Source organism: Macaca nemestrina, chromosome 9 (assembly GCF_043159975.1).
Source record: "Macaca nemestrina isolate mMacNem1 chromosome 9, mMacNem.hap1, whole genome shotgun sequence".
Classification (NCBI taxonomy): domain Eukaryota; kingdom Metazoa; phylum Chordata; class Mammalia; order Primates; family Cercopithecidae; genus Macaca; species Macaca nemestrina.
In genome coordinates this window covers 37,228,871-37,251,477 of record NC_092133.1, presented here as the reverse complement: position 1 = coordinate 37,251,477, position 22,607 = coordinate 37,228,871, and the positions used below count along the sequence as shown (strand labels likewise).

The following is a 22,607-nucleotide window of genomic DNA, read 5'->3' as shown; positions in this document are numbered from 1 at the left end:
CTATTTTGAGAGTCATAAACTAAAATTTTAGCCTAACTAGTTTCCAGGTCAAATTCAAATTAAAAGTTGCCTCATGCGTCCTTATTTCCTTAGGATGTGGTCTTTTATGATAGGACTCATTTCCCATACCCACAAGTCGAATTTAGAGACTGAACATCTACCTAAAATAGTCAGGAACCCATAATGATACTCCTTCAGTCAATCCAAATAATTATACTGAAGGTACAGGTCACATTAAGTCAAGAAGATTAATAAAAAAGCAATGGTAAACCAAGATATCCTGAGAGAATTTTAAATAATCCTACGCTCTGATTTCCTATAACCTGTAAGTGTGCCCAGTCTACGAAAAGAAGGCAGGATCCCCTATTACTGACACTGCTTAAGATGGGCTGTGGAAAACGAAATATAATTTTAAGGTATTTCAACACTACTTCATTCATAAACTAAAATATGCACATCTACCAATTTTTGTACTTTTCTGACCTCAGACTACTGCAGGGAATACAAGAGAATTTAAAGACCCCTGAATGCCATTGCAGAAAAAAACACCAAGGAGCAGTATCCTTGTACTATCGTGTTATTAGTTCCATCAATTTCAGGTAATAGTATTAAAGGAGCAATAGGATATTTAAGACAAAGTGCTCTTAGCAAAAGACTGTGACAAAGAATAGCAGAAATATTTGCAAAGGGTCCTTTGATAAACACTAACAGTCAACAGAAATACATAACTTTCCTTCCTATTCTCTTTCCATTGTCCAGAAACTTTACCCACAGGCCATTACACACGCCTTTATACTCATCTATAAAGCTCTTTTTCTGTGTAGATGCATCACATGGAGCACATCTAGAGCCAGGCACCTTAAAGCAAATAGTATCAATAACTTAAATGCACTCTCCTACACGTTCATCAGGGCAAATTACATGGTGCACAAGGGAGATTATCTACTAATTATTCACAATTTTAGGAAATAAAATGCGAGAATTCCATAAAAGCAAGATAGAACACACAATAGGTTTGGTAGAAATTATGTGAAATGAGGTAACAAAGAATTTTACAACGGCTGTTCTGCCCATTTTAAATTTAAATACCTCACAGTAGACCAGGCACTTTGGGAGGCCGAATCACTTGAGGTCAGGAGTTTCATAGCAGCCTGACTACCATGGTGAAATCTCGTCTCTACTGAAAATACAAAAATTAGCTGGGCATGGTGGCACACACCTGTAATTCCAAGCTACTCAGGAGGCTGAGGCATGAGAATCGCTTGAACCCAGGAGATGGAGGTTGCGGTGAGCAGAGATTGCGCCACTGCACTCCAGCCTGGGAGATGGAGTAAGACTCTCTCAAAACAAATGAACCAACAAAATCTCATAGTAAAATATTAGCATCTATAATTAACAACATGAAGTGAGAATTCCTAAATTTACCTCCTTGTCTAGCATACAGACTTCCTCCAAAATAACCATTCACTGGAGACGTAGCAGCATAGACAAATATGGCTGTACTGAGCATTGATCCCCTCCTAAAAAGGCAAAAAAAAAAAAAAAAAAAAAGATAAATTAAAACCAACAATCTAAAGAAAACATCATACAGTCTATTATATTAATATTAGTTTAATTTTAAAGATAACTTTAACAGAAACACAAAAATATCACAACCTGGACTACAAATAAAACTCAAAAGATTCTCTATAGTGAATGAATTTGTAGTTAAAACTGCATTTACATGATACCTGGCTGATGCTAATTTTTTTAACCGCAGTTAAATGTTTTGATATATTCTAAGCAAGTATTTCACATTTATTTGGCAAAAATACTAGAAGCTGACACTAAAACTGTTCTGTGACCCTGTAAACCAACCCCATAATATGGAACAAGATGTTCATCTGTTAAAAAAAATGACTAGAATCATCTGTTTCATAACTTAATTCAACTGCTTATGATTCTTGCCTGCAAACAGAAATAAAATAGTAGTATCATCTATATTAAATACTATTATTTTAGATGGAATAACACTGAGACTTTCTCTGTTTCCCTCATACTGCTGAAAATGATTTTTAAGCCGGGCACAGTGGCTTACACCTGTAATCCCAGCCCTTTGGAAGACCAAGGTAGGCAGATCACATGAGGTCAGGAGTTTGAAACCAGCCTGGCCAACATGGCACAACCCCGCCGCAACTAAAAATACAAAAATTAGACATGTGTGGTGGCAGGTGCCTGTAATTCCAGCTACTCAAGAGGCTGAGGCAGGAGAACTGCTTGAACCTGAGAGGCAGAGGTGATAGCAAGCCAAGAGCGCATCGCTGCTCTCCCTCCTGGATGACAGAGCAAGACTCCACCTCAAAAAAAAAAAAAAAAAAAAGTAAAAATTTAAAAATTAAAATCAGACATATGATTTTTAAAAAGTCTATTTTAAAAAGTCTATTTCTTTGTTCACAAATATTCTATGGGCATTCCCTCCCTCTGTCCCTCAAATAAACCATTTTTATCTACACTGAAAAATCTGCTGAGGGAGGTAACAGTCCTCCTTATTCATCTAAGATGGGACAAGGGGAACACCTGAAGAAGTGTTTAGCCTACACGTGCCACAGCCTTACCACTCTCCGCTGAAAAGTTTCAGAGTAGCTGCAGCAGCAGCAGCACTAACAAACTTACTCCTCACCTTCTCAAACTCTATGCCTTCTCAATATCACACTATAACAGGCACCCACATTGATACTGATCCTCTACCTTTTACCCTCAAAATAGTTTTCCTCTGATTGCTATAGTGACCACAGAGGCAAAGTAACTTTTACGTTACATTATCTGCTCTTTATCCTCTAGAATCATTCCTATTCAAGTGATTTATCCCAATTTTGTGTGCAAATTTTTCATTTTCTCACCACTTTGTATTATTATCTCTATTTTCATTTCCGTAACATAGCAAATTAAGAAAAGAGTTCTGGAATAAGATTGCCTAGGTTCCAATCCCAGCTCACTAACACTCTTTACTAATAAAGGGTGCTCATTGATCTCAGATTATTTCTCTGAGCTTTAGTTTCCTGGTCTGTAGAATAGAAATAGAATAGTTCCTTCACAGGGTTGACGTGAAGATTAAGGGATCAAATGTGCATGAAATACCTAAAGTGAAACCTCAGTAAGTTGGCCACTATTATATAATAATAAATCTTTAATGCTTTAGTTCTTATATAAGTAATGAATTACATTCACTTCAAATAAACACAACACAAAACAACCACTTACAGTAATTATAGGCTAAAATAACAATGCATGACTTGCCTGCTAATATTATACATTAGTGAGTGGTTTCTTATTTATAAAAGTTGAAGGTCTCTAAGTAGAAGAGCTTCTGCATTAAAAAAAAAAAAAATGAGTTGCCAAATTGTAACACTAACATTTTGAAAAGGAAGCGGCAAAAACTTGGATTCTAGAAGAGATTATCTTCTAGTGGCTCATAAGACTGTGAAAGTACAGCCAGTGTCAATCCAGTAGTGATTAACTTAATCCAGTGTTTAATGTAAAGCACGACTTCTTGGTAGATTTGAAATGTTTTCTTGTATTTAGGGTCCAGTTTATCTGAAATACATTATACCCGAAAATATGAACTACTCACCAGAACTCTGAAGTTTAGATTTGGGTTATTTTAAAGCTCATGTGGTAAATGAATTAAAAAGGTTATATTAAAGAAATACAACCAACACTACAGAGAAATAGCTTTGTTGGTTAACACATATTCATTTTAGTTCAACAAGCATTGACTGAATACCTTCCACATGCAAAGCTCCTTAAGTAGGTACTTTGAGAATTCAAAGGTAAGTTATGACCTGATCTTTACTCTCAAGGAACTTACTATCTAGTAGAGGAAACAAATATTTAGTATACAGTGAAATATTTAATATGCAACTAAAGAGCCATTCTTTCAGCAAGGATTTATTGCTTGCCCACCAAATGCCAGGCATATAGAGGAAAGAATGCATTATGAACTAAAGTAGAGGCATGAAATATAACTAGAGAAAAGTGTCATTCTGATTGAGGACTTCATGAGGCAGCACCTGAAATGCCTGAATTATAATCGCTACCACCCAGGCACCAGAATGTGTTTGCTTCATAGAGGTTGTGGCTTTGAGCACTGAATAGGGACCTGACATCTTCTGTGAATGTATAACTTTTTCACATAATTCAAAGACCTAAAATTGAGAATTTCTTACAAATGGTTTTGTTTGCAAAGAAAGAATTACCAAAAATCGTGTCAAGATAGGATGCATACTGAACCAGGAGTTCTTTTCTAAAGAAGTCATCAATTATTTTTCTAACCTTACGTGACTTTTTAATCACTCTTTTTACTATTATTTACAGTGCTTTCTTCTACTCTGATGTTTTCCAGTTCTCAAGGTAAATATGAAGTAACTTAGTAACTGAAATTCTTGTTCTTCTGATGAAGCTCTAATTGGATCTTCAACTTTAAAAAAAAATGCCTATTTACTTTGTCAAACAGCTATGAACTGAAAGTAACCTCTGTTTGTATCTTTAATGGAACATATAACCTTTATAACAAACCACAATGTTCAGTAATGCTAGTAAGTTTTGGCATGTAACAGAAAAATACAGACTACTGTTCATTATTTAATTTGTCTGTCTGCATTTATGATATTTATCATAAATTGTAAGATAAAGGAAATAAGTAACGATTTAATTATGATGGACTTAAAAGATTCCAGTATTAAAACTATTCAAGAATAAAGACATAATAAAGTTAAGTGTAGGCACTTACTCAGTATATAAATCTTCTATCATTGCAACAATTATAACGATGAGAGACACAGCAAATATCTGACATCCAGAACCAATGAGAGAGGAAAATATCAGTGGGTGACTTGATGGTCTAAATACATCTCCATGCACCTGTTTCCATCCATATTCATCTCCTAGGTCTCTATCCTATATACAAATATATAGAGAGAAAAGCAAATCATTCAGAATCAAACTAAAACATAGTAAATAGGTAAAAATCACAGTTGTAAGTTTCCTCCCTCCAAATTTATAGCTACTTAAAGAAATTCAAAATATTGAGAAAATATATTCCAAACTTAAAATGATCACTGCCTTAATAACAATGTTAAAATGCTGAGGTTCAGGAAGTTGACTTCTGGTTGCGCTCAGAGAATCTCAAATAATGGAAAAAGAAAAGGTTTAGTAACAAAAAGAAATGGTCAAATTGGGAGAACAGTGCACTGACTCTCTTAATGTCACTATCAGACACTATTCTTGCCATTCACCTCATAGCTGTACTTCATATACAATCAGGGGCTAGGTGAACAGCGAAAGAGAAGAGTATCAAAACCAGTACTAGATGCCCTAAGAATGCAGAAATGTCCTTTAGCACCTAGAATCTAAGAAAACATATGGGGGAAATATTCGATATGAATGTTTTTATTTAAGAGTCTATATAGCATTTTTTTAAAAAGAATTCAATTTTTACTTTGCAACCTTAGTAAGCAAGTGTTCCTTAAACAGTTTCTAACACAGCTTGCTTCTAAAACAATATTTACTAAGGAATAGCAGTCCCTCAAGGTAATCTGTTGTGGTGGGGAGAATCCTAATCAGATACAGTTAAGAGGCACCAAATGCTTTATCAACCCTTTGATACTTCACAATATACCCTAGTATATTAAAATTTAAAATTTTAAACTATTTCCCAAGCCAGGCACAGTGGCTCACACCTATAATCCCAGCACTTTGGATGGCCAACGCTGGAGGATTGCTTGAGGCCAGGAGCTCAGGACCAACCTGGGCAGCATAGTGAAATTATCTCTACAATAAATAAAAAAATAGCCAGGGGTGGGGGCTTGTTCCTGTAGTCCTAGCTACTCAGGAGGCTGAGGCAGCACGATCACTTGAGCTCTTGAGTTTGAAGTTACAGTGAGCTATGATCACACCACTACACTCCAGCCTGTCTCTTAAGACAAATTTCCTATTTAATGATACAGTTTACCTATATGGAAAGTCCATTAGCTAGCACTCCATATAACACGCTTTTTGTTCTCTAACTTAGTGAAAGAACTTAGAAAACAAATCTTTCCTCTGAACCCACTAAACTAAACATAAATTAATCCTTCTACCCATTCCCTGAATTTTAAGCAATATTTAACAGTATTAGAAAGTTACTAATACAGGTCTACATCCTCCTAGATGCAATTCTGAAATAAAGAGTTCTAAGAACTAACAGTTTGTTTCTTAGGTCTGACATACTCTTACTTGGTGGCAAAACTTGGCTTGAACTAACAAGAGGTTACACTATTTATTTATCCCACTTCAGGTGAATGTTCATATGTTTTGCTGAAAAAAATTATAGTATTATTTGATTACAGGGCATGGTTACAGAGCACACTGGGCATTTTACATCTTTCTTAACTCTAAAAATCCTGAATTCTGGAAACTCATCTGGCCCCAAGACTTCCGATAAGAAATTATGACCTACCTTCCAACATTTAAAACTTAACACTCAGTTAAAATGTTTTTACAAATATAATGTAAATGTTTACTCACCATATCATCCATTTCTTCCTCTTTGCTGTACCGAGCATAATCTTTTCTTAATGTTCTCATTAAAATCATTGAAACTAAGCCCACCAAGAAGATCACCATCATGAAGGAATTGAAAATTGAAAACCAATGAATCTAAAATAACAGAAAATAAAATGTTACCAACCTGCAATACCAGCCCAAAATTCATAGGTTCCACAAGGACAACTGGATGTTAATGCAAAGAAAAAAAAAGTCTTTAATTAAATCTTTTAGACAAAAATCCAAATTTAAGACACTTTGAGGATGAGTATTTATTATGCTAAGGGGATTGGCTTTCTTTACAATAAGCTCCCATATGTTGAAAACAAGCTACCATTTATATAAATTTTCAAAATCAAAGTTATTGTTAAAAAAAAAAAAGTACAATTGGCCAGATAGCCTATACTATTCAGCATTATATGGAAAAAACATGGGCTCTGGAGTCAAACATAGCCAATTTCTGGCTATGTGACTGCAGTTTTCTCATCTGGAAAATGGAGGAGATAATACTTATCTTGTCATTGCTTTGTGGGGTTTAATAATGTATATATAAAGCATGGCACCGTAGATGCTCAGTAAATGTTAGTTCCCTTCTCTCTAACTGAACAATCTGAAAACCTCCTTAAAATACTAAGACTAAACCATTATAGTTGGCTGCCATGGACTTAGGTTACCATTCTGAATGATTTGCTTCACTTACTCCAGGTTAGTTCATCCTCACCCTATCACCATCATTATGCAGCCCTTTCCAAACGCATGTTACATAGAATATTGAGGCATCCTTTAGTTCCTCAATGTTCTTGAAGCACTTGGCTTTGATTTTATCCACACATTTGTTACAATATTACATCTAGATTCTGGTTCATAGTCACAAGGTACTACTCAAAATGTAGCACATCTGATTTGAACTAGGTCTGTGGCACTGCCCAGTTATTTCTTTATTTACATTTTAATTCCCAAAAGATCTTTAGGGATAGTGCCCAAATTTCTCTCCTCTCTTCAAGGCCCCAATACCATCCTTTCTCCTGCCTTCCCTTGAAGCTAATTCTGTCTTCTACTATCCATCATGACACAATCTTTCCACATCCACATTTTGAGGTGTTTTTTTCTCCTCTCATTTTGCATCCCAACCCCTCCACCTTTCACCAGCATCAGCAATCTCCAAAGGTCCTTATCTACAATGATGTCTACTCCCTGGGGTTGTCATAAAGTTTAAACAACAAAGGTAAGCCTGGCACATCATAAACACTAAATAAAATCTAAAAGTTATTGTTATTGATATTATTCTCTTCTGAAGTGTTTGCTTCATCTTTTGTCCCTCATTCTTTCCATCTTCTCACCTCCCGATCCTTTCAATGTCAATACTTTTCAAAGGAGACATGTTCCAGTTCTTCCCTCACTTCCTCCAAAACACAATACAATCTCACTTTTGTCCCACAAAATTTCTCTCAAAGGCCTGCAATGAACTTCTAAACAGATTCAGCGGCCAATTATCTGCCTCACTCTCCTTGATCTCTCTGCCACATCTGACCTTTCCTTGTCAGGAAAGCATCCTACTTCACTGCTGCTTCTCCTCTTTCATCTTCCATGCTGGCTCCTCCCATCCTTTGTGAACTTCTCCAAAAGCTCCAGTCTTAGTACTCTGCTGTGACTTCTTTAGGTTCTCAGAACTTTTAACCAGCATTCCAATGATGATGATAACACCCTCTCCCCGACCTCCCATCCCACCCCAAATCACTAGTCTTCTTTCACCCTCATGTTTCAGGTTTTTGCTAACTACAATAATTTCCACTTGAATGTCTTTCTGGAATGTCAGACTCAGACTGCCCTAAAGTACACTCATAATCTTCCACCTCACATATAATACTTGTTTCTGATTCTCTAACTTCTGCTAATGGTACTAACATTTGGCTTTGAAATTTTATAATTATCTCTGGCTCTTCCTTCTCCTTAATTCTTCATAAGTATTATTAAGCATTCTTTTTTCAAAATGACTCGTATCTATCCATTCTGCTTCATTCCCATGCCGTCACCTCATACCTTGATAGCACTAATGGCCTCCTAGTTGGCCTGTTTGTTGGTCTCTCCCCTTCCTATCTATCCTGTAAAAAGCTATCAAGGAAATCTTTCCAAAGCATGTTCATATATCACTCCACTATTGTAAAACTTAGAGTTGTATACCCTATTTCTCTTATATCAAATCTAAGCTACTTTCTCCAACATTCTATACTCCCTGTAATATGGCCATCTCACCTTATCTAGTCAGCTTTTCTTTCCATTATATGCTATATTCCAATAAGGCTTATTCCTCTTCAAGAACCCACAAGCACAGCATACTCACTTCCACCTCTGCATTTTTCTCATAATTTCTTCTCACATGGGATCTATTTCTACTCCCCTTAGCAAATTCTACCCAGTCTTTATATTCCAACACAAGCACCTTTCCCTCCATGAAACCTCTTATCTACATATTCCAGTTCTTCATAGATATCCTCCTGCTCTAAAATTCTACAGGTACATACATATGTATTGCTGTGTATGATTAGGACTATGTTAACTTGGACTAACGTGCTGAATATGTGCATGAAGCTGAAGGGCAGTCCTGGCTCTGCTACCCACCCTGAGATTTCAGGGACGGGATAAACTCTACGGCTCTTCTTGAAAAACAGGAGACAGCCTCTTCAGAAGATTATTCCTTACTTCATTCAACAATTTATTTATTGAGTAATCTAGTGAAATTATAAAGGAATCAAGAAATGCATTGTTTTTTTAAATGTTTGCTCAAAAAAGATTATATAAATCTAGTTTATTGTAAAAGTATCATTTAAGGTTCATAAAAGCAGTCTATGATTTTCCAAAGATTTTATTTTGCTCCCACCCTGCGATGTTAACCCAGAAAAGCTCGAAAGGGAAAGAAAAATGACACATACCTTCTTTTAGTCAATTTATCAAATTTTTTAAGTTTTATATAATTACTAGTAACTATACTAATTAGACACACATTAAACGTTGAAATTTCTAACAAAAGCTCTGCTATTTTCTAATCTAAGATATATACTAATCTATTATAATGTAGTAATAACCTACATTGCTGTCTCCAATTCCTCTCCTCCCATTCTCTCTTACAGAAATTTTATAGCATTCCTTTATTCTAAAAATTATGAGATGTTGTATAATTGTGAAATTATTATACCAGGGAAAATACTTCTTAAAAATAAAGAAACCTGATGTCACAAAGACGTTTACTAACCCTACTAATTGCTGCATGCCAGCACCCTCTAGTGTCACTAATCCTGAAGCTGCACCCTCAATTTGTCATAAATTTTAGAACACAACTGGAGATAAATAACTATACCAACAATACTACCTCTTACCTGCTATGTGCCAAACACTGAACTGGGTGCTTTATATCAACGTGAAATTCTCCAACAGCTCTGCAAGGTACTATAATCCTTGCTTCACTATTAAGGGAACAGAAGCTTAAGGACCGAATCATTTAACCAAGGTAATAGTATGCAGCAAAGCATCAGAGTTTGAATTCAGCTCTAGCTCCTTTGCCTGTGCTGTTAGTCACCGTATTAGAAGCGATCCCTATACTTGCACATCATATCCTCTCCTTCTACTTAAGGAAAACGATGCAGTATTTCTCTCCTTTTTCTCCTGCACTGCCAGTTTTGCAGCCTCCACTGAACCCCATCAGCATATAATGTTTTTCTTACATCTTAAAAAAAAAGAAAAAGAAAAATCTCCTAATTCCATTTTCTGCACTGGCTATTGCACCATTTCTTTGCTCCCTTTAGCAGCCAAGCTCCTCACAAGTCCATACTTGCTGTCTCCAATTCCTCTCCTCCCATTCTCTCTTACAGAAGCTCTGTTCAGATTCTGAATGCCCCATCATTATACCAAAATTCTTGTCAAGTTCACCAATGACTCCAGGTTAATCCAACAGTCACTTTTCAGTGCTCATCTTACTTGACCCATCAGCAAAAATTCAGGACTCGTCTCTCAATCCTCCACGATACACTTTCTTCTCTCGGCATTCAGAACACCATGCATTCTTTTTTTCCTCCCAAAGCCCTTAACTGAACTCCCCTGTTCTTCCTAAACTCTTAGTACTGTACCCAGGGCTTAGTCCTTGGTACTCGTCTCTCCCTACATTTCCCTTCCTTACCAATTATTACATTCAGTCTCATAGCTACAAATATGATCTATATGCCAATTACTGCAAAATTTGTATCCCTAGCCCAGACCTCTCTCCTGAACTCCAGGACTGATATATCCAATTTGAAGGTCAATATTTCCATTTGGATATCGTACAGACACACCAAAACTAACATGTCCCAAACCATACCCTAACCTTCCCCTCTAAATCTCCTCCAAATACAGCCCCAGGGATGTCAGCTCCACTCAGACTAAAAACCCTAGAGTTTGTCTCAACTCTTCTTCACCTTCCTATCAATCAGGAAATGCCTCCAGCTTTAACTTCAAAATACACTCACAATCTAACATCTTTTCATCACCTACCCTGCTACCACCCTGATCTGAGTTACCTTACCTCTTACCTGGATTGCTGTATCAGCCTCTCCACTGTTCTCCCTGCTTCTACCCTTGACTTCCTGAACCCACATAATAATCTGATCCTTTTAAAACAAAAGTCAGATTTGTTGCCCCCCTGCTGAAAACACTACAGTGCTCTGCTGAAAACACTACAGTGCTCCCCAGCCCCCTTTGCACTCAAGAGTAAAATCCAAAGTCCTTAAAATGACCATGGATGATCTGGCTCCTGCTACCTCTCTGACTTCATCTTCTTGCAGGTCCTCAAACCACAATAAGCATATCCTCCCTTTAATAGGCTTTTCAATGGTGTTGCCTCTGCCTGGAATACTCTTTCCCCTAAATACCCACATTACCCACATTTTTAATTTCCTTCAACTCCTTCAAGCTTTTGCTCAACAGTCCATTTCAGAGGCTTACCTTGACTACAGAATATAAAACTGTAACTTACCCGACCCCCGGTACTCTTGTTCTGCTGTCTACTTTTTCTTTTTTGACATACTTCTCTTTGAATACAGTATGTTTTACTTATTGTATTTATTTCACATCTCCTCAACTAAAACATAAGTTCCTAGAGGGTATGGATCTTTGCCTTTATTTTCTAATGTATCCCTACTTACCTAATACAGTGCTTGGCAGATAGCAGGTGCTCAATTAATATGTGTTGAAATAATAAATACAGTATACTGCTCTATCGTGAAAATACTAAAAGGCAGTCTTTCCCCTAAGTTGTCAATGCCCAGTGGGGCTAGAAACAAGGCAGACCTAAGAGTTCCAGTAGGGAGTGCCAGTTAAGACCCTTCATATCCTCAAATGTTATCTAAATCTTGAAATTATCTGCATCCATACCCTCAGGATTGCCTGAGCATTATACTTGAGGAGAACACATAGCAGGTGGAGTTGAGGTGGGGATTGAGGTAGGGGAGAAAATTTTAGCTCCAAGAGTAATATGCTAAATCCTTCAGTAAAAACAGTCCAGGCAGGGCGCAGTGGCTCACGCCTGTAATGTCAGCACTTTGGGAGGCCAAGGCAGGTGGATCATTTGAGGTCAGGAGCTCAAGACCAGCCTGACTAACACGGTGAAACCCCATCTCTACTAAAAAAATACAAAAATTAGCCAGGCGTGGTAGTGCGTGCCCGTAATCCCAGCTACTCGGGAGGCTGAGGCAGGAGAATCGCTTGAACCCAGGAGGCCGACGTTGCAGTGGGATGAGATCACGCCACTGCACTCCAGCCCAGGGGACAGAGCAAGACTGTCTCAAAAAGACTAAATCCCAAATAGCTTAATTGTTAAAATCTTTGAACTCTGAGGAAGATCAGAAATAGTGATAGGTTCCAGTAGAGTCTAAGAATGGAACCTAACAGTAATATGTAAATCTGAGACAACAAAAACTTACGGACCATCTCAAAAATAGGTGATTAATAAACTTTAAAATTCTAGTCCAAAAGATTAGATCAAAACAAAGAAGCAGCAATTCAGGAAGAAAGTCAGAAGAACAGATATATCCTCTTATGCCCTGTCTTTTTATCTCCATCCTTGAGGACGAAACCACCAAAACAAAGTGTGATTTTTGCTATAAAGAATCAAAACTGGCCGGGCGCGGTGGCTCAAGCCTGTAATCCCAGCACTTTGGGAGGCCGAGACGGGCGGATCACGAGGTCAGGAGATCGAGACCATCCTGGCTAACACGATGAAACCCCGTCTCCACTAAAAATACAAAAAAATTAGCCGGGCGTGGTGGCGGCGCCTGTAGTCCCAGCTACTCAGGAGGCTGAGGCAGGAGAATGGCAGGAACCCGGGAGGCGGAGCTTGCAGTGAGCCGAGATCGCGCCACTGCACTCCAGCCTGGGCGACAGAGCGAGACTCTGCCTCAAAAAAAAAAAAAAAAAAGAATCAAAACTACCTGTACAAAACCAACACTAATGTCACTGGCTTCATGAACTAAAATTCAGCGAGTATCTGTCAGTGGGGGCTGGGAGAAGTGGGGGTGGGGGGCATTTCTTCCCATTCTTGACATTTCTTTCTACATGGATGGATTTCCACAAGCAAAAATTCCTGATCTCAATCCACTCTCTCATTACCTCCTTCTGATGCGCACATTCTGTTCCTTCTCACACCGTAAGTTGTATAAGGGTAAGTGCCCATGTAGGGAAGCCTACAATATACTCTTGAGTGTGTTAAGTCTAATTCTGAGTTTCAGTAGTAAGAAGCCCACTTGATCACAGATATAAGCCACATTCTCCACTACTCACCCTATTAGAAGTCCAATGCGCTATCCATTCTGCAACGCAGTCACCTAATATTCACCTTATTAGTGATATTTTGGCTTCCCATATGTTATATTCTTCTTTGTATATCTCTTAATTGGTTTAAACCACAAGCACAAAGAAGGAAGTTTTTTTACTGCTCCTCTAAAACTCCCTATCACCCTTACGATTTCAAGCTCATGCTTTAAATCACTATTAGCTAAATCTTTTAATCCACCATCCTCAACACAGTGCCCTGCAAATGACAGATGCTCAATGTTTGTTAAACGAATTGGTGTACATATTCAATGTCTTAAATTACACTATTTACCTACCCGATGTTGGAAAAAGGACGGATCAAGGTATTTGTCAAATCGATCTTCAAATTTTACATCTGACTTTTTCCATTTTACCTGAAAAAAATTTTTCATTTGAAAATAAAGGCCAGTAAACAATCTGATGACAGAACTCTGAGCAAAATACAGAACTATTTACACACACCAAGAATTAAAATTCACTAGAGAAATGGAGGAAAGTTACTTACAACATGAGAAATGGAAACAGTTATGATAAAACTAATCAACTTTTCTGTTTATTGACAAAACTTAACAACTTTCCTTAGAGGGGTCATTTCAGTTCTCAAAGGACTGTTTACTTTCGTTGACTTACATATTATGACCTGATAAATGTGACATGAACTGAATTAGTATAAGCTCATATCACAAGTGTCTAAATCAATTAAAATAAGAATCTGTACATCTGCCTGGTGTGATTCTGTCCTGCGCAGCTGTTCTCTTGAGCAGAAGTCATTTATCTCTGTCTGCCTTCTCTCCCACCTGTGTGCTGCCACCCCATGGAAGATTCGATGGACACAGACATGTGTCCCTGAGGCCCCAAAACTATCTTTTCAGTTGTGAACTAAAGGCCAACAAAGATTATCACTTTAAGGTGGATAATGATGAAAATGAGCATCAATTATCTTTAAGAACAGTCAGTTTAGGCCGGGCACGGTGGCTCAGGCCTGTAATCCCAGCACTTTGGGAGGCCGAGACGGGCGGATCACGAGGCCAGGAGATCGAGACCATCCTGGCTAGCACAGTGAAACCCCGTCTCTACTAAAAAAATACAAAAAACTAGCCGGGCGAGGTGGCGGGCGCCTGTAGTCCCAGCTACTCGGGAGGCTGAGGCAGGAGAATGACGTAAACCCGGGAGGCGGAGCTTGCAGTGAGCTGAGATCCGGCCACTGTACTCCAGCCCGGGTGACAGAGTGAGACTCCGTCTCAAAAAAAAAAAAAAAAAAGAACAGTCAGTTTAGGGGCTGGTGCAAAGGGCTGCACATTGTTGAAGCAGAGGCAATGAATTACAAAGGCAGTCCAATTAAAGTAACACTGGCGACTTTGAAAATGTCTGTACCGCCAACAGTTTCCCTTGGGAGCTTTGAAATCACACCACCAGTGCTCTTATGGTTGAAGTGTGGTTCAGGGCCAGTGCATATTAGTGGACAGCACTTAGTAGCTGTGGAGGAAGATGCAGAATCAGAAGATAAAGAGGAGGAGGTGAAACTCTTAAGGGTATCTGGAAAGCGATCTGTCCCTGGAAGTGGTAGCAAGGTTCTACAGAAAAAAGTAAAACTTGCTGTTGATGAAGATGATTATGATAATGATTTTGATGATGGGGAAATTGAAGAAAAAGCACCAGTGAAGAAATCTACACAAGACAATCCAGCCATAAATGCACAAAAGTCAAATCAGAATGGAAAAGACTCAAAATCATTAACACCAAGATCAAAAGGACAAAAATCCTTCAAAAACAGGAAAAAAACCCTCCTAAAACACCAAAAGGACCTAGTTCTGTAGAAGACATTAAAGCAAAAATGCATGCAAGTATAGAAAAAGTGCATTGAACAGTCCTGGGCACTACTGGTAAATTAAGCCCAAAGATGGTGAGAAAGGAAAAGGAGAAACAAATATAGTCCATACTGAGTATCATCAATAATCCAGAGTGAAGTCTTCTATTTTAATCTCAATCCCCTTTTCTGATTTGCCACGGATGCCTCTGCAGGCTGGAAACAATCTCACTCTTGGTTCCCTAAAGCACTTTCTTCTGACTGCTGTGATTCAGTGAACCTTGCCCTTTGCTTTCTATTACTTGTGCATTTGCCTCACCTCTGACCATGTTCTGGATCACCTTTGTATCTCCTTAGCTGCTCAATAAATATTTGAACGAATAATAATAATAAAAAAGATTCTGTACATCTTTATTTTTAGACTGCATTACTTTAATTACAACTATAAAATTTCTTCATTAAGTTCAGTTATACAAGGATTATTTGCATCAGGTACATATGCACAAAGCTTGAAAAACTTTCAAAACTGACTATTAGCAATGGACTCATTCCAGTTACGAGGCAATGACTGGCAGAAAGTCTGTCTACACTGAATTTCTCTCTCATTTCCACTATTTTTAAGCCTAAGAGAACAGAAATAGCCTGACAGTTGCTAAAAGGCTCTGACAAGCTCTCACTGTGCATGAGTATATTCCAACTGACAGAGCAAACCATGATAAACTATGTATCCAGCAACTTTCAATACAGCATCACTTCTATCTGCAACATTAAAAAGGAAAGGGAAACAACATGAAGTACTGCAATCTAAAAACATAACCATAAAAATACATGACTGGGTTAGTCTAATTACCCAGTTACAACAGTAAACTTGACTGTACCAAAAGGTTTAGGTCCTGCAAAGGCATAACTGGTATCTAATACTACAGACCTGAAGCAAATCCTCAATTTGCTTTTAGGAGGCTTACTTAGATACACTGAGAAAATATAGTTTTAATAATATTCTGTTGCATCCCATTTCAAGCTACATATTCATCTACTAAAGCTCAAAGCCACAAATTGTTGACATTAGGTCACAAACACTACTTCCTACATTAAATGATTTAAATACTTACTGAATATGACATCTGGATTTTAGTATTTGGAACCAGTTTCACCTTTCCTTCACTAGTTAGATTAACATCAACAATTCGATTTCCATTAAAACCTATTTCAAGTTTTTTGTAGGTCCAAAGATAGTAATCTTCTCCATTTTCATCAGCCTCACCAACAATACCTAAAAAAGAAAAAATACTTTATGCAAGGTAATACCACTTAATATTTAAAATATCCTAGAAGCTAAAGGCTCATTACGTTTGTTTTTTTTTTTTTTTCTTTCTTAATAAAAAAGCAATATTACCATTATTCTTCATGGTTAGAATAAGGCAAAAGTGCAAACTGGACTTCTACTCTTCATTAACTACTCAGCAAACACACGTCATGGTCATACTACAGTGAAAAAGTGATAAACAACTCAGCATAACCAAACACTAATTTGATTCCCAAAGTTCAAGCTTTGTCATTAGTATCATTTTCATTGTAACAATTATCACCTTATATATGTATACTACTGATAGGGTTTGGATCTGCATCCCCACTCAAATCTCATGCTGAAATGTAATCCCCAATGCTGGAGGTGGAGCCTGGTGGGAGGTGATTAAATCACAGGGGCATCTTCTCATGGTTTGACATCACCCCTACTTGGTGCTGTCATTGCGATAGTGAGTTCTCCTGGGATCTAATGTTTAAAAGCATGTGGCACCTCCGTCCTCTCTCCCTCCTACTCCTGGCCACTCTTGGCTTCCCCTTCACCTTCCGCCATGATTGTAAGTTTCCTGAGGTCTCCCCAGAAGCTGAGCAGATGCCACTATGCTTCCATTATAGCCTGCAGAGCCTTGAGCCAATTAAACCTCTTTTCTTTTTAAATTACATAGTCTTAAGTACTTCTTTATAGTGGTGTTAGAATGGAATAATACAACTCCCTAATATCTCAAAATTTCAGGGAAGTGCTTACATCACCATCTGCCAAGGTTACCCAGCTACTAGTGGTCAAATCAAAATTAAAATCAAGGTTTCCAGATCCCTAGTCTAGTACTTTCTCTAATAACCTATGATCTACCCATTCCCAGTAAGATGTACACATGTATATATAGTACCAAAACTTAACATGTCTCCTTTTCTTTTTTTTTTTTTTTTTGAGACGGAGTCTGGCTCAGTCGCCCAGGCTGGAGTGCAGTGGCGCGATCTCGGCTCACTGCAAGCTCCGCCTCCCGGGTTCACGCCATTCTTCTGCCTCACCCTCCCGAGTAGCTGGGACTACAGGCGCCCGCCGCCAGGCCCGGCTAATTTTTTTTTTTTTTTGCGTTTTCAGTAGAGACAGGGTTTCACCGTGTTAGCCAGGATGGTCTCAATCTCCTGACCTCGTGATCCACCCGCCTCGGCCTCCCAAAGTGCTGGGATTACAGGCGTGAGCCACCGCGCCCCGCACATGTCTCCTTTTCATACCTCAACTACTGGATCTGTCCCTGGGAAATCAGCAAAATAAAAGGAACGCTGAAAATAAATGGCAATAAGGATGCAGTTTAAAATTATCACTTCAATCATAATTTGGGATATTGGAAAAAAAAGATCCACAATGTTAGGGAAATATTATAGGTGGTAGCTGCAGATACATCTCGCATGCCCTCAGACTGCCAGTTATTTGTCCAATGCTCCCCACCCAAGCCTAAACAGTTCCCAATAGCTTTATGCTCTATAAGTTACTCCTTAGGGCCTTCCCCCTATGCTTTAGTAAGTATTATGGAAAAACATAATCATTTCTTATAAAATACTATTTATTAACCAAAGTGATTCTAACTGGTACAAATTCAAGAAGTATAGTTTTGTTTTCCTTGGGACTGTAGGGGGATAATGAAATCCTTCTTTTATCTTTATTTTTTATTGAAACAAGGTCTCACTCTGTCACCCAGGCTGCAGTGTAGTGACACAATCATACCTCACCGCAGTCTCAAACTCCTGGGCTCAAACAATCCTCCCACCTCAGCCTCCAGAGTAGTTAGGACTACAGGCAAGTGCCACCATGCCTGGGTAAATGTTTTATTTTTTGTAGAGACGAATCTCGTTATGCTGCCCAGGCTAGTCTTAAACTCCTGGCCTTGGCTTCTCAAAGTGCTAGTATTACACACATGAGCCAACACACCCAGCATGAAATCCTTCTAATAATTAATTATTATTATTATTATTTTTTTTTTGAGACAGAGGATCACTCTGTTGTCCAGGCTGGATAGAATGCAAGGGTGCAATCTTGGCTCACTGCAACCTCCACCCGCTGGGTTCAAGCAATTCTTGTGCCTTGGCCTCCGAAGTAGCTGGGACTATCGGTGTGCACCGCCATGCACAGCTAAATTTTTTGTATTTTTAGTAGAGACAGGGTTTCGCCAGGCTGGCCATGGTGGTCTCGAACTCCTGGCCCCAAGTGATCCACCCGCCTTGACCTCCCAAAGTGCTGGGATTATAGGAATGAGCCACCGCGCCCAGACAATAATGAATTTCATAAAGGTTTACTTATCTATCTACTCTGAAAACCAGACTTTGGGGGTAAAGACATAATTATATCAAGTAAGAAGCTACTCTCTAAGAGGCTTTTAAAAGACTCTGAAACCTTTACCCCATGAAAAGTCAGATACAAAGTTTGTTTTGTTTTTTTTTTCCTGACAAGGATTCCCCATGGTTCAGACATTCAAGGACATCCAAAAGTATTTCCCCAAACAGGGCATATTCTAAAATCCCAGGGCTATAATAAATTTAACACAGGAAAGCAGTTGCCACTGTTGCTAACGAGCCCCACAGCTATGACTGAAAAAATCTAAAGCATGATGGCTTATGCTTATAATCCCAGAACTTCAGGAGGCTGAGGCAAGAGGATTGCTTGAAGCCAGAAGTTCGAGATTAGTTTAGGTAATAAAGCAAGACACCTTGTCTCTACAAACACACACACACACACACACACACACACACAGAGCCAGGCGTGGTGGTGTGCACCTGTAGTCCCCGCTGCTCAGGAGACCAAGGGAGAAGGATCACTTAAGCCCAAGAGTTCAAGGCTACAATAAGCTATGATGGCATCACTGTACAAACCTCTAAACAAGGGAAGACAACTGGGAAGAAACCTGTTCTCTCAAAAATGAAGGAAGCCCAAATCAATGGGATTCCCTGAACTACAGGCTAGGAAAAATCTAGTGAATATTCAGAACACCTTCCTATCACTGTCAGAGCTGATCAAAGAAATGTCTGTGTTACCATAATAGTAACTGCAGTCATTTACATGAAATGCTTACTACATATACCTAATTAACATGCAACACAGTAATGATGATGCATATAATTATCTCTTGACATTAACTGTCTTATAAATTTCATCTTAGTATGATATTAAACTCTGATCTGGTATATTCAGACTCTGATAGTTTACTGCTCATGACAAGAGTAATCTGCTAACCATTTTAAGAATTAGAAGAAACATTCATTATACATAACAGCAGATTTCCAGAGACAAAAGAAAGAAACAATTAGACAAAGATGTGATCAAACATACTGGCCATGACAGTGGGCTGTACTTTGCATTATAAATAATTTAATCAAGTCCAACATAAATGATTTTGGATTATTCATAAATTGGCATTAACTATGCCATAGTTCTTCTCTACTAATATGGATAAACAAGAGCAAAAACACAAACATTTTTTAAATTGCAGAGTTATGGCAAATAACATAGGAACTAGCAAAATAAGCCATTCAAGAAACTATCATACCAAGAAAATATACTACCACAGTACCAACATGAGAAAAAGAGAATGAAACTTCAAAATCCTATTAGTCCCTTTAATTGTATTTAAAAAAACAAATTAAAGTAAGATATGAAAAAAATGGAAGCAGAAAAATTTTTTAGATTGTTCTAAGCACTTTTTCATTCTTGAATCTGACATGTTATACTATATAAAAGTTACATTTTAGGCAAGTTTCATGTAAGGCATGGCAATGTCAAAAATTCTTCAACAGGTGACCATAAAACTGGTATTAAAATCATTCTGTAAAAAACAGTGAAAACACATTTACATCATGATCCAGTATACAATCACCTTAACAGAGTCTTTACATAAATTCTGATTATGCAAATTTTCCCAAATCTTAAATACAACATACAATACTTACCCCATATTGGTAAATCATCTATGTACATCTGGTACCAGTAGTGATTTTTTATGGCATATACAAATGCATCTCTCTTTTCTTTATCTAAATCAATTTCACAGTAAGTGGCTGGCATCACATCATCTGCATAAAATTAAAATTGCAAATTAGCCCCACTAGTTTGCAAAATAGTTACATTAAAAAAAAAAAAACAAGAAAAAAACCAACATTTTCTAAAGTTAAAACTTCTATTCACAATAGTTGAATCTGAGTGACAAATATGTGGGGGTTCAGTGTACTATTCCTCCCTTTTTTTGTGTATCTTTACGACTTTTTATAATGAAAAAATTTCAATCATCTTTATTTTCAAACATTACCTAAGTGAAGAAATCATCCCTTTATATAAAGAAAATTATACAAGAAAATTTATAAAGTAACTTTAAAATAAATTGATTTTAAAAACAAAAAAAGCTTAAACACATAACAAAGTTTGTATTTAATATATACAAAAGCTCAAGAATATGATCATAAACAGAGATAACCATTTCTAGCTATAAGATCTCTCTGAGATAAACACTGATTTTAACATTCTTGGAAAGACAAGTTACTAGAAGTCACAGATTCTACGAAAACACCCAGTGACTATTCATAAGTAGGAAGATTAAAAAGCAAACCTCTATTCAGCAAGCATCACTGTTTATAAATTGCCTTAAAGTCCCCTAAAGATGAGTCATTTTCCACTGTTGACTGCTTTCAAAAATACTACTACTATAATTCTATTCAGATGCTTTCTAACTTAGTAAATCTAGTATTTCAAAAATGTACCTATGTTTCTAATAAAACAAAAGAAAATCCAAAAAAACCTACAAATACTCAACATGTCAATCAAAAGAAGTTGTTTTGGTATATTAAGCAATCAGAAAGAAAATTAAGAAATCATTCTGAACAAGAACAAAAAAGAAAACACAAGTTTGTTTTTAAGTTCTATACTATATTTGTACTATAATATTGGTTATTTGAAATATACAATGCAATTTCTCTAAAGAAACATTATTAAACTTTTTATTGATCAAAAGTTCTTAAACATAAATTGTAGCTACATCATTTAGTGGCTCAAAGAAATAGCAACCTAATTTATAACTCAAGATACCTAGCAATATATCTCCCCAACCCTTAACAGAGATAATAGCTTCCCACATTATAGACCAACCTAGAGTGGGTACCCCAAAACTACAACACCAAAGATGGCAGTAAACACTGAAGTCCCATGGAAGAATGTCAAGGAAATGTCATCCTCAAAGTATGGGAAGAAAATTAATTTGTCTCCAACAATGACTCCCATATAGATTTTCTTTCTGCCCAAGTCCTCCTAGGCAGCAAGGAATTTAGGATTTTCCTGATGGCAAAAAAATAAAAAACCCTGAGGCTAAGCAGTGAAGCAACAGAGGGTTAAAAAATGAGATTGCTTCAAAGGATTTCTATAGCAGGAACTAGAAAAACTGGCAGCAAGAGGTCCCCAAATGGGATCTCCATGGAGTGTGATAATGAACAAAAGGCAGCAGGCAACTGCAGCTACAGAAGGGATATTCAGAACCAAAGGAAGGTCCAGGCTTAAGGGACAACAAATGGCCACCGTGGCAGTAGGGGACCTCACAGCTACCTCTGCAAAGTCATTGAATTTATTGCCGTTAGAAACAAACAGTAATTAATAATGGTCATTAACAATGTGGTAGATTTAAGTAGGAAGCTCTGAAATATATACAGTATGGCATTTATCTGTATAAAGCTTTTTTTTTTTTTGAGACGGAGTTTCGCTCTTGTTGCCCAAGCTGGAGTGCAATGGCGTGATCTCGGCTCACTGCAACTTCCATCTCCCAGGTTCAAGTGATTCTCCCGCCTCAGCCTCCTGAATAGCTGGGATTACAGGCACATACCACCAGGACCGGCTAATTTTTTGTATTTTTAGTAGAAACGGGATTTCACCATGTTAGCAGGTTGGTCTTGAACTCCTAACCTTAGGTGATCTGCCTGCCTCAGCCTCCCAAAGTGCTGGGATTACAGGCGTGAGCCACCGTGCCTGGCCTACCTGTATAAAGCTTTTAAAAGATTCCTCAGAGTCTGAACTTTAGTCCAACTCTTTGTTTCCCAACTGATATATCTGCCTCTATGCTCA

At 37.7% G+C, this 22,607-nt stretch overlaps 1 protein-coding gene across 1 annotated transcript in view; it reads right to left on the bottom strand.

Annotated features, from left to right (window-relative positions):
- The window catches only part of LOC105478459 (transmembrane 9 superfamily member 3), a 72,282-nt gene that overhangs the window by 29,526 nt on the left and 20,149 nt on the right, over positions 1-22,607 (bottom strand). The window contains exons 3-8 of the mRNA XM_011735796.3: positions 20,456-20,578; positions 16,321-16,481; positions 13,698-13,775; positions 6,544-6,675; positions 4,769-4,935; positions 1,426-1,520 (exon numbers count right to left, since the gene is read on the bottom strand). Coding sequence (XP_011734098.1) covers positions 1,426-1,520; positions 4,769-4,935; positions 6,544-6,675; positions 13,698-13,775; positions 16,321-16,481; positions 20,456-20,578 — 756 coding nt within the window. The remainder of the gene's footprint in view (positions 1-1,425; positions 1,521-4,768; positions 4,936-6,543; positions 6,676-13,697; positions 13,776-16,320; positions 16,482-20,455; positions 20,579-22,607) is intronic.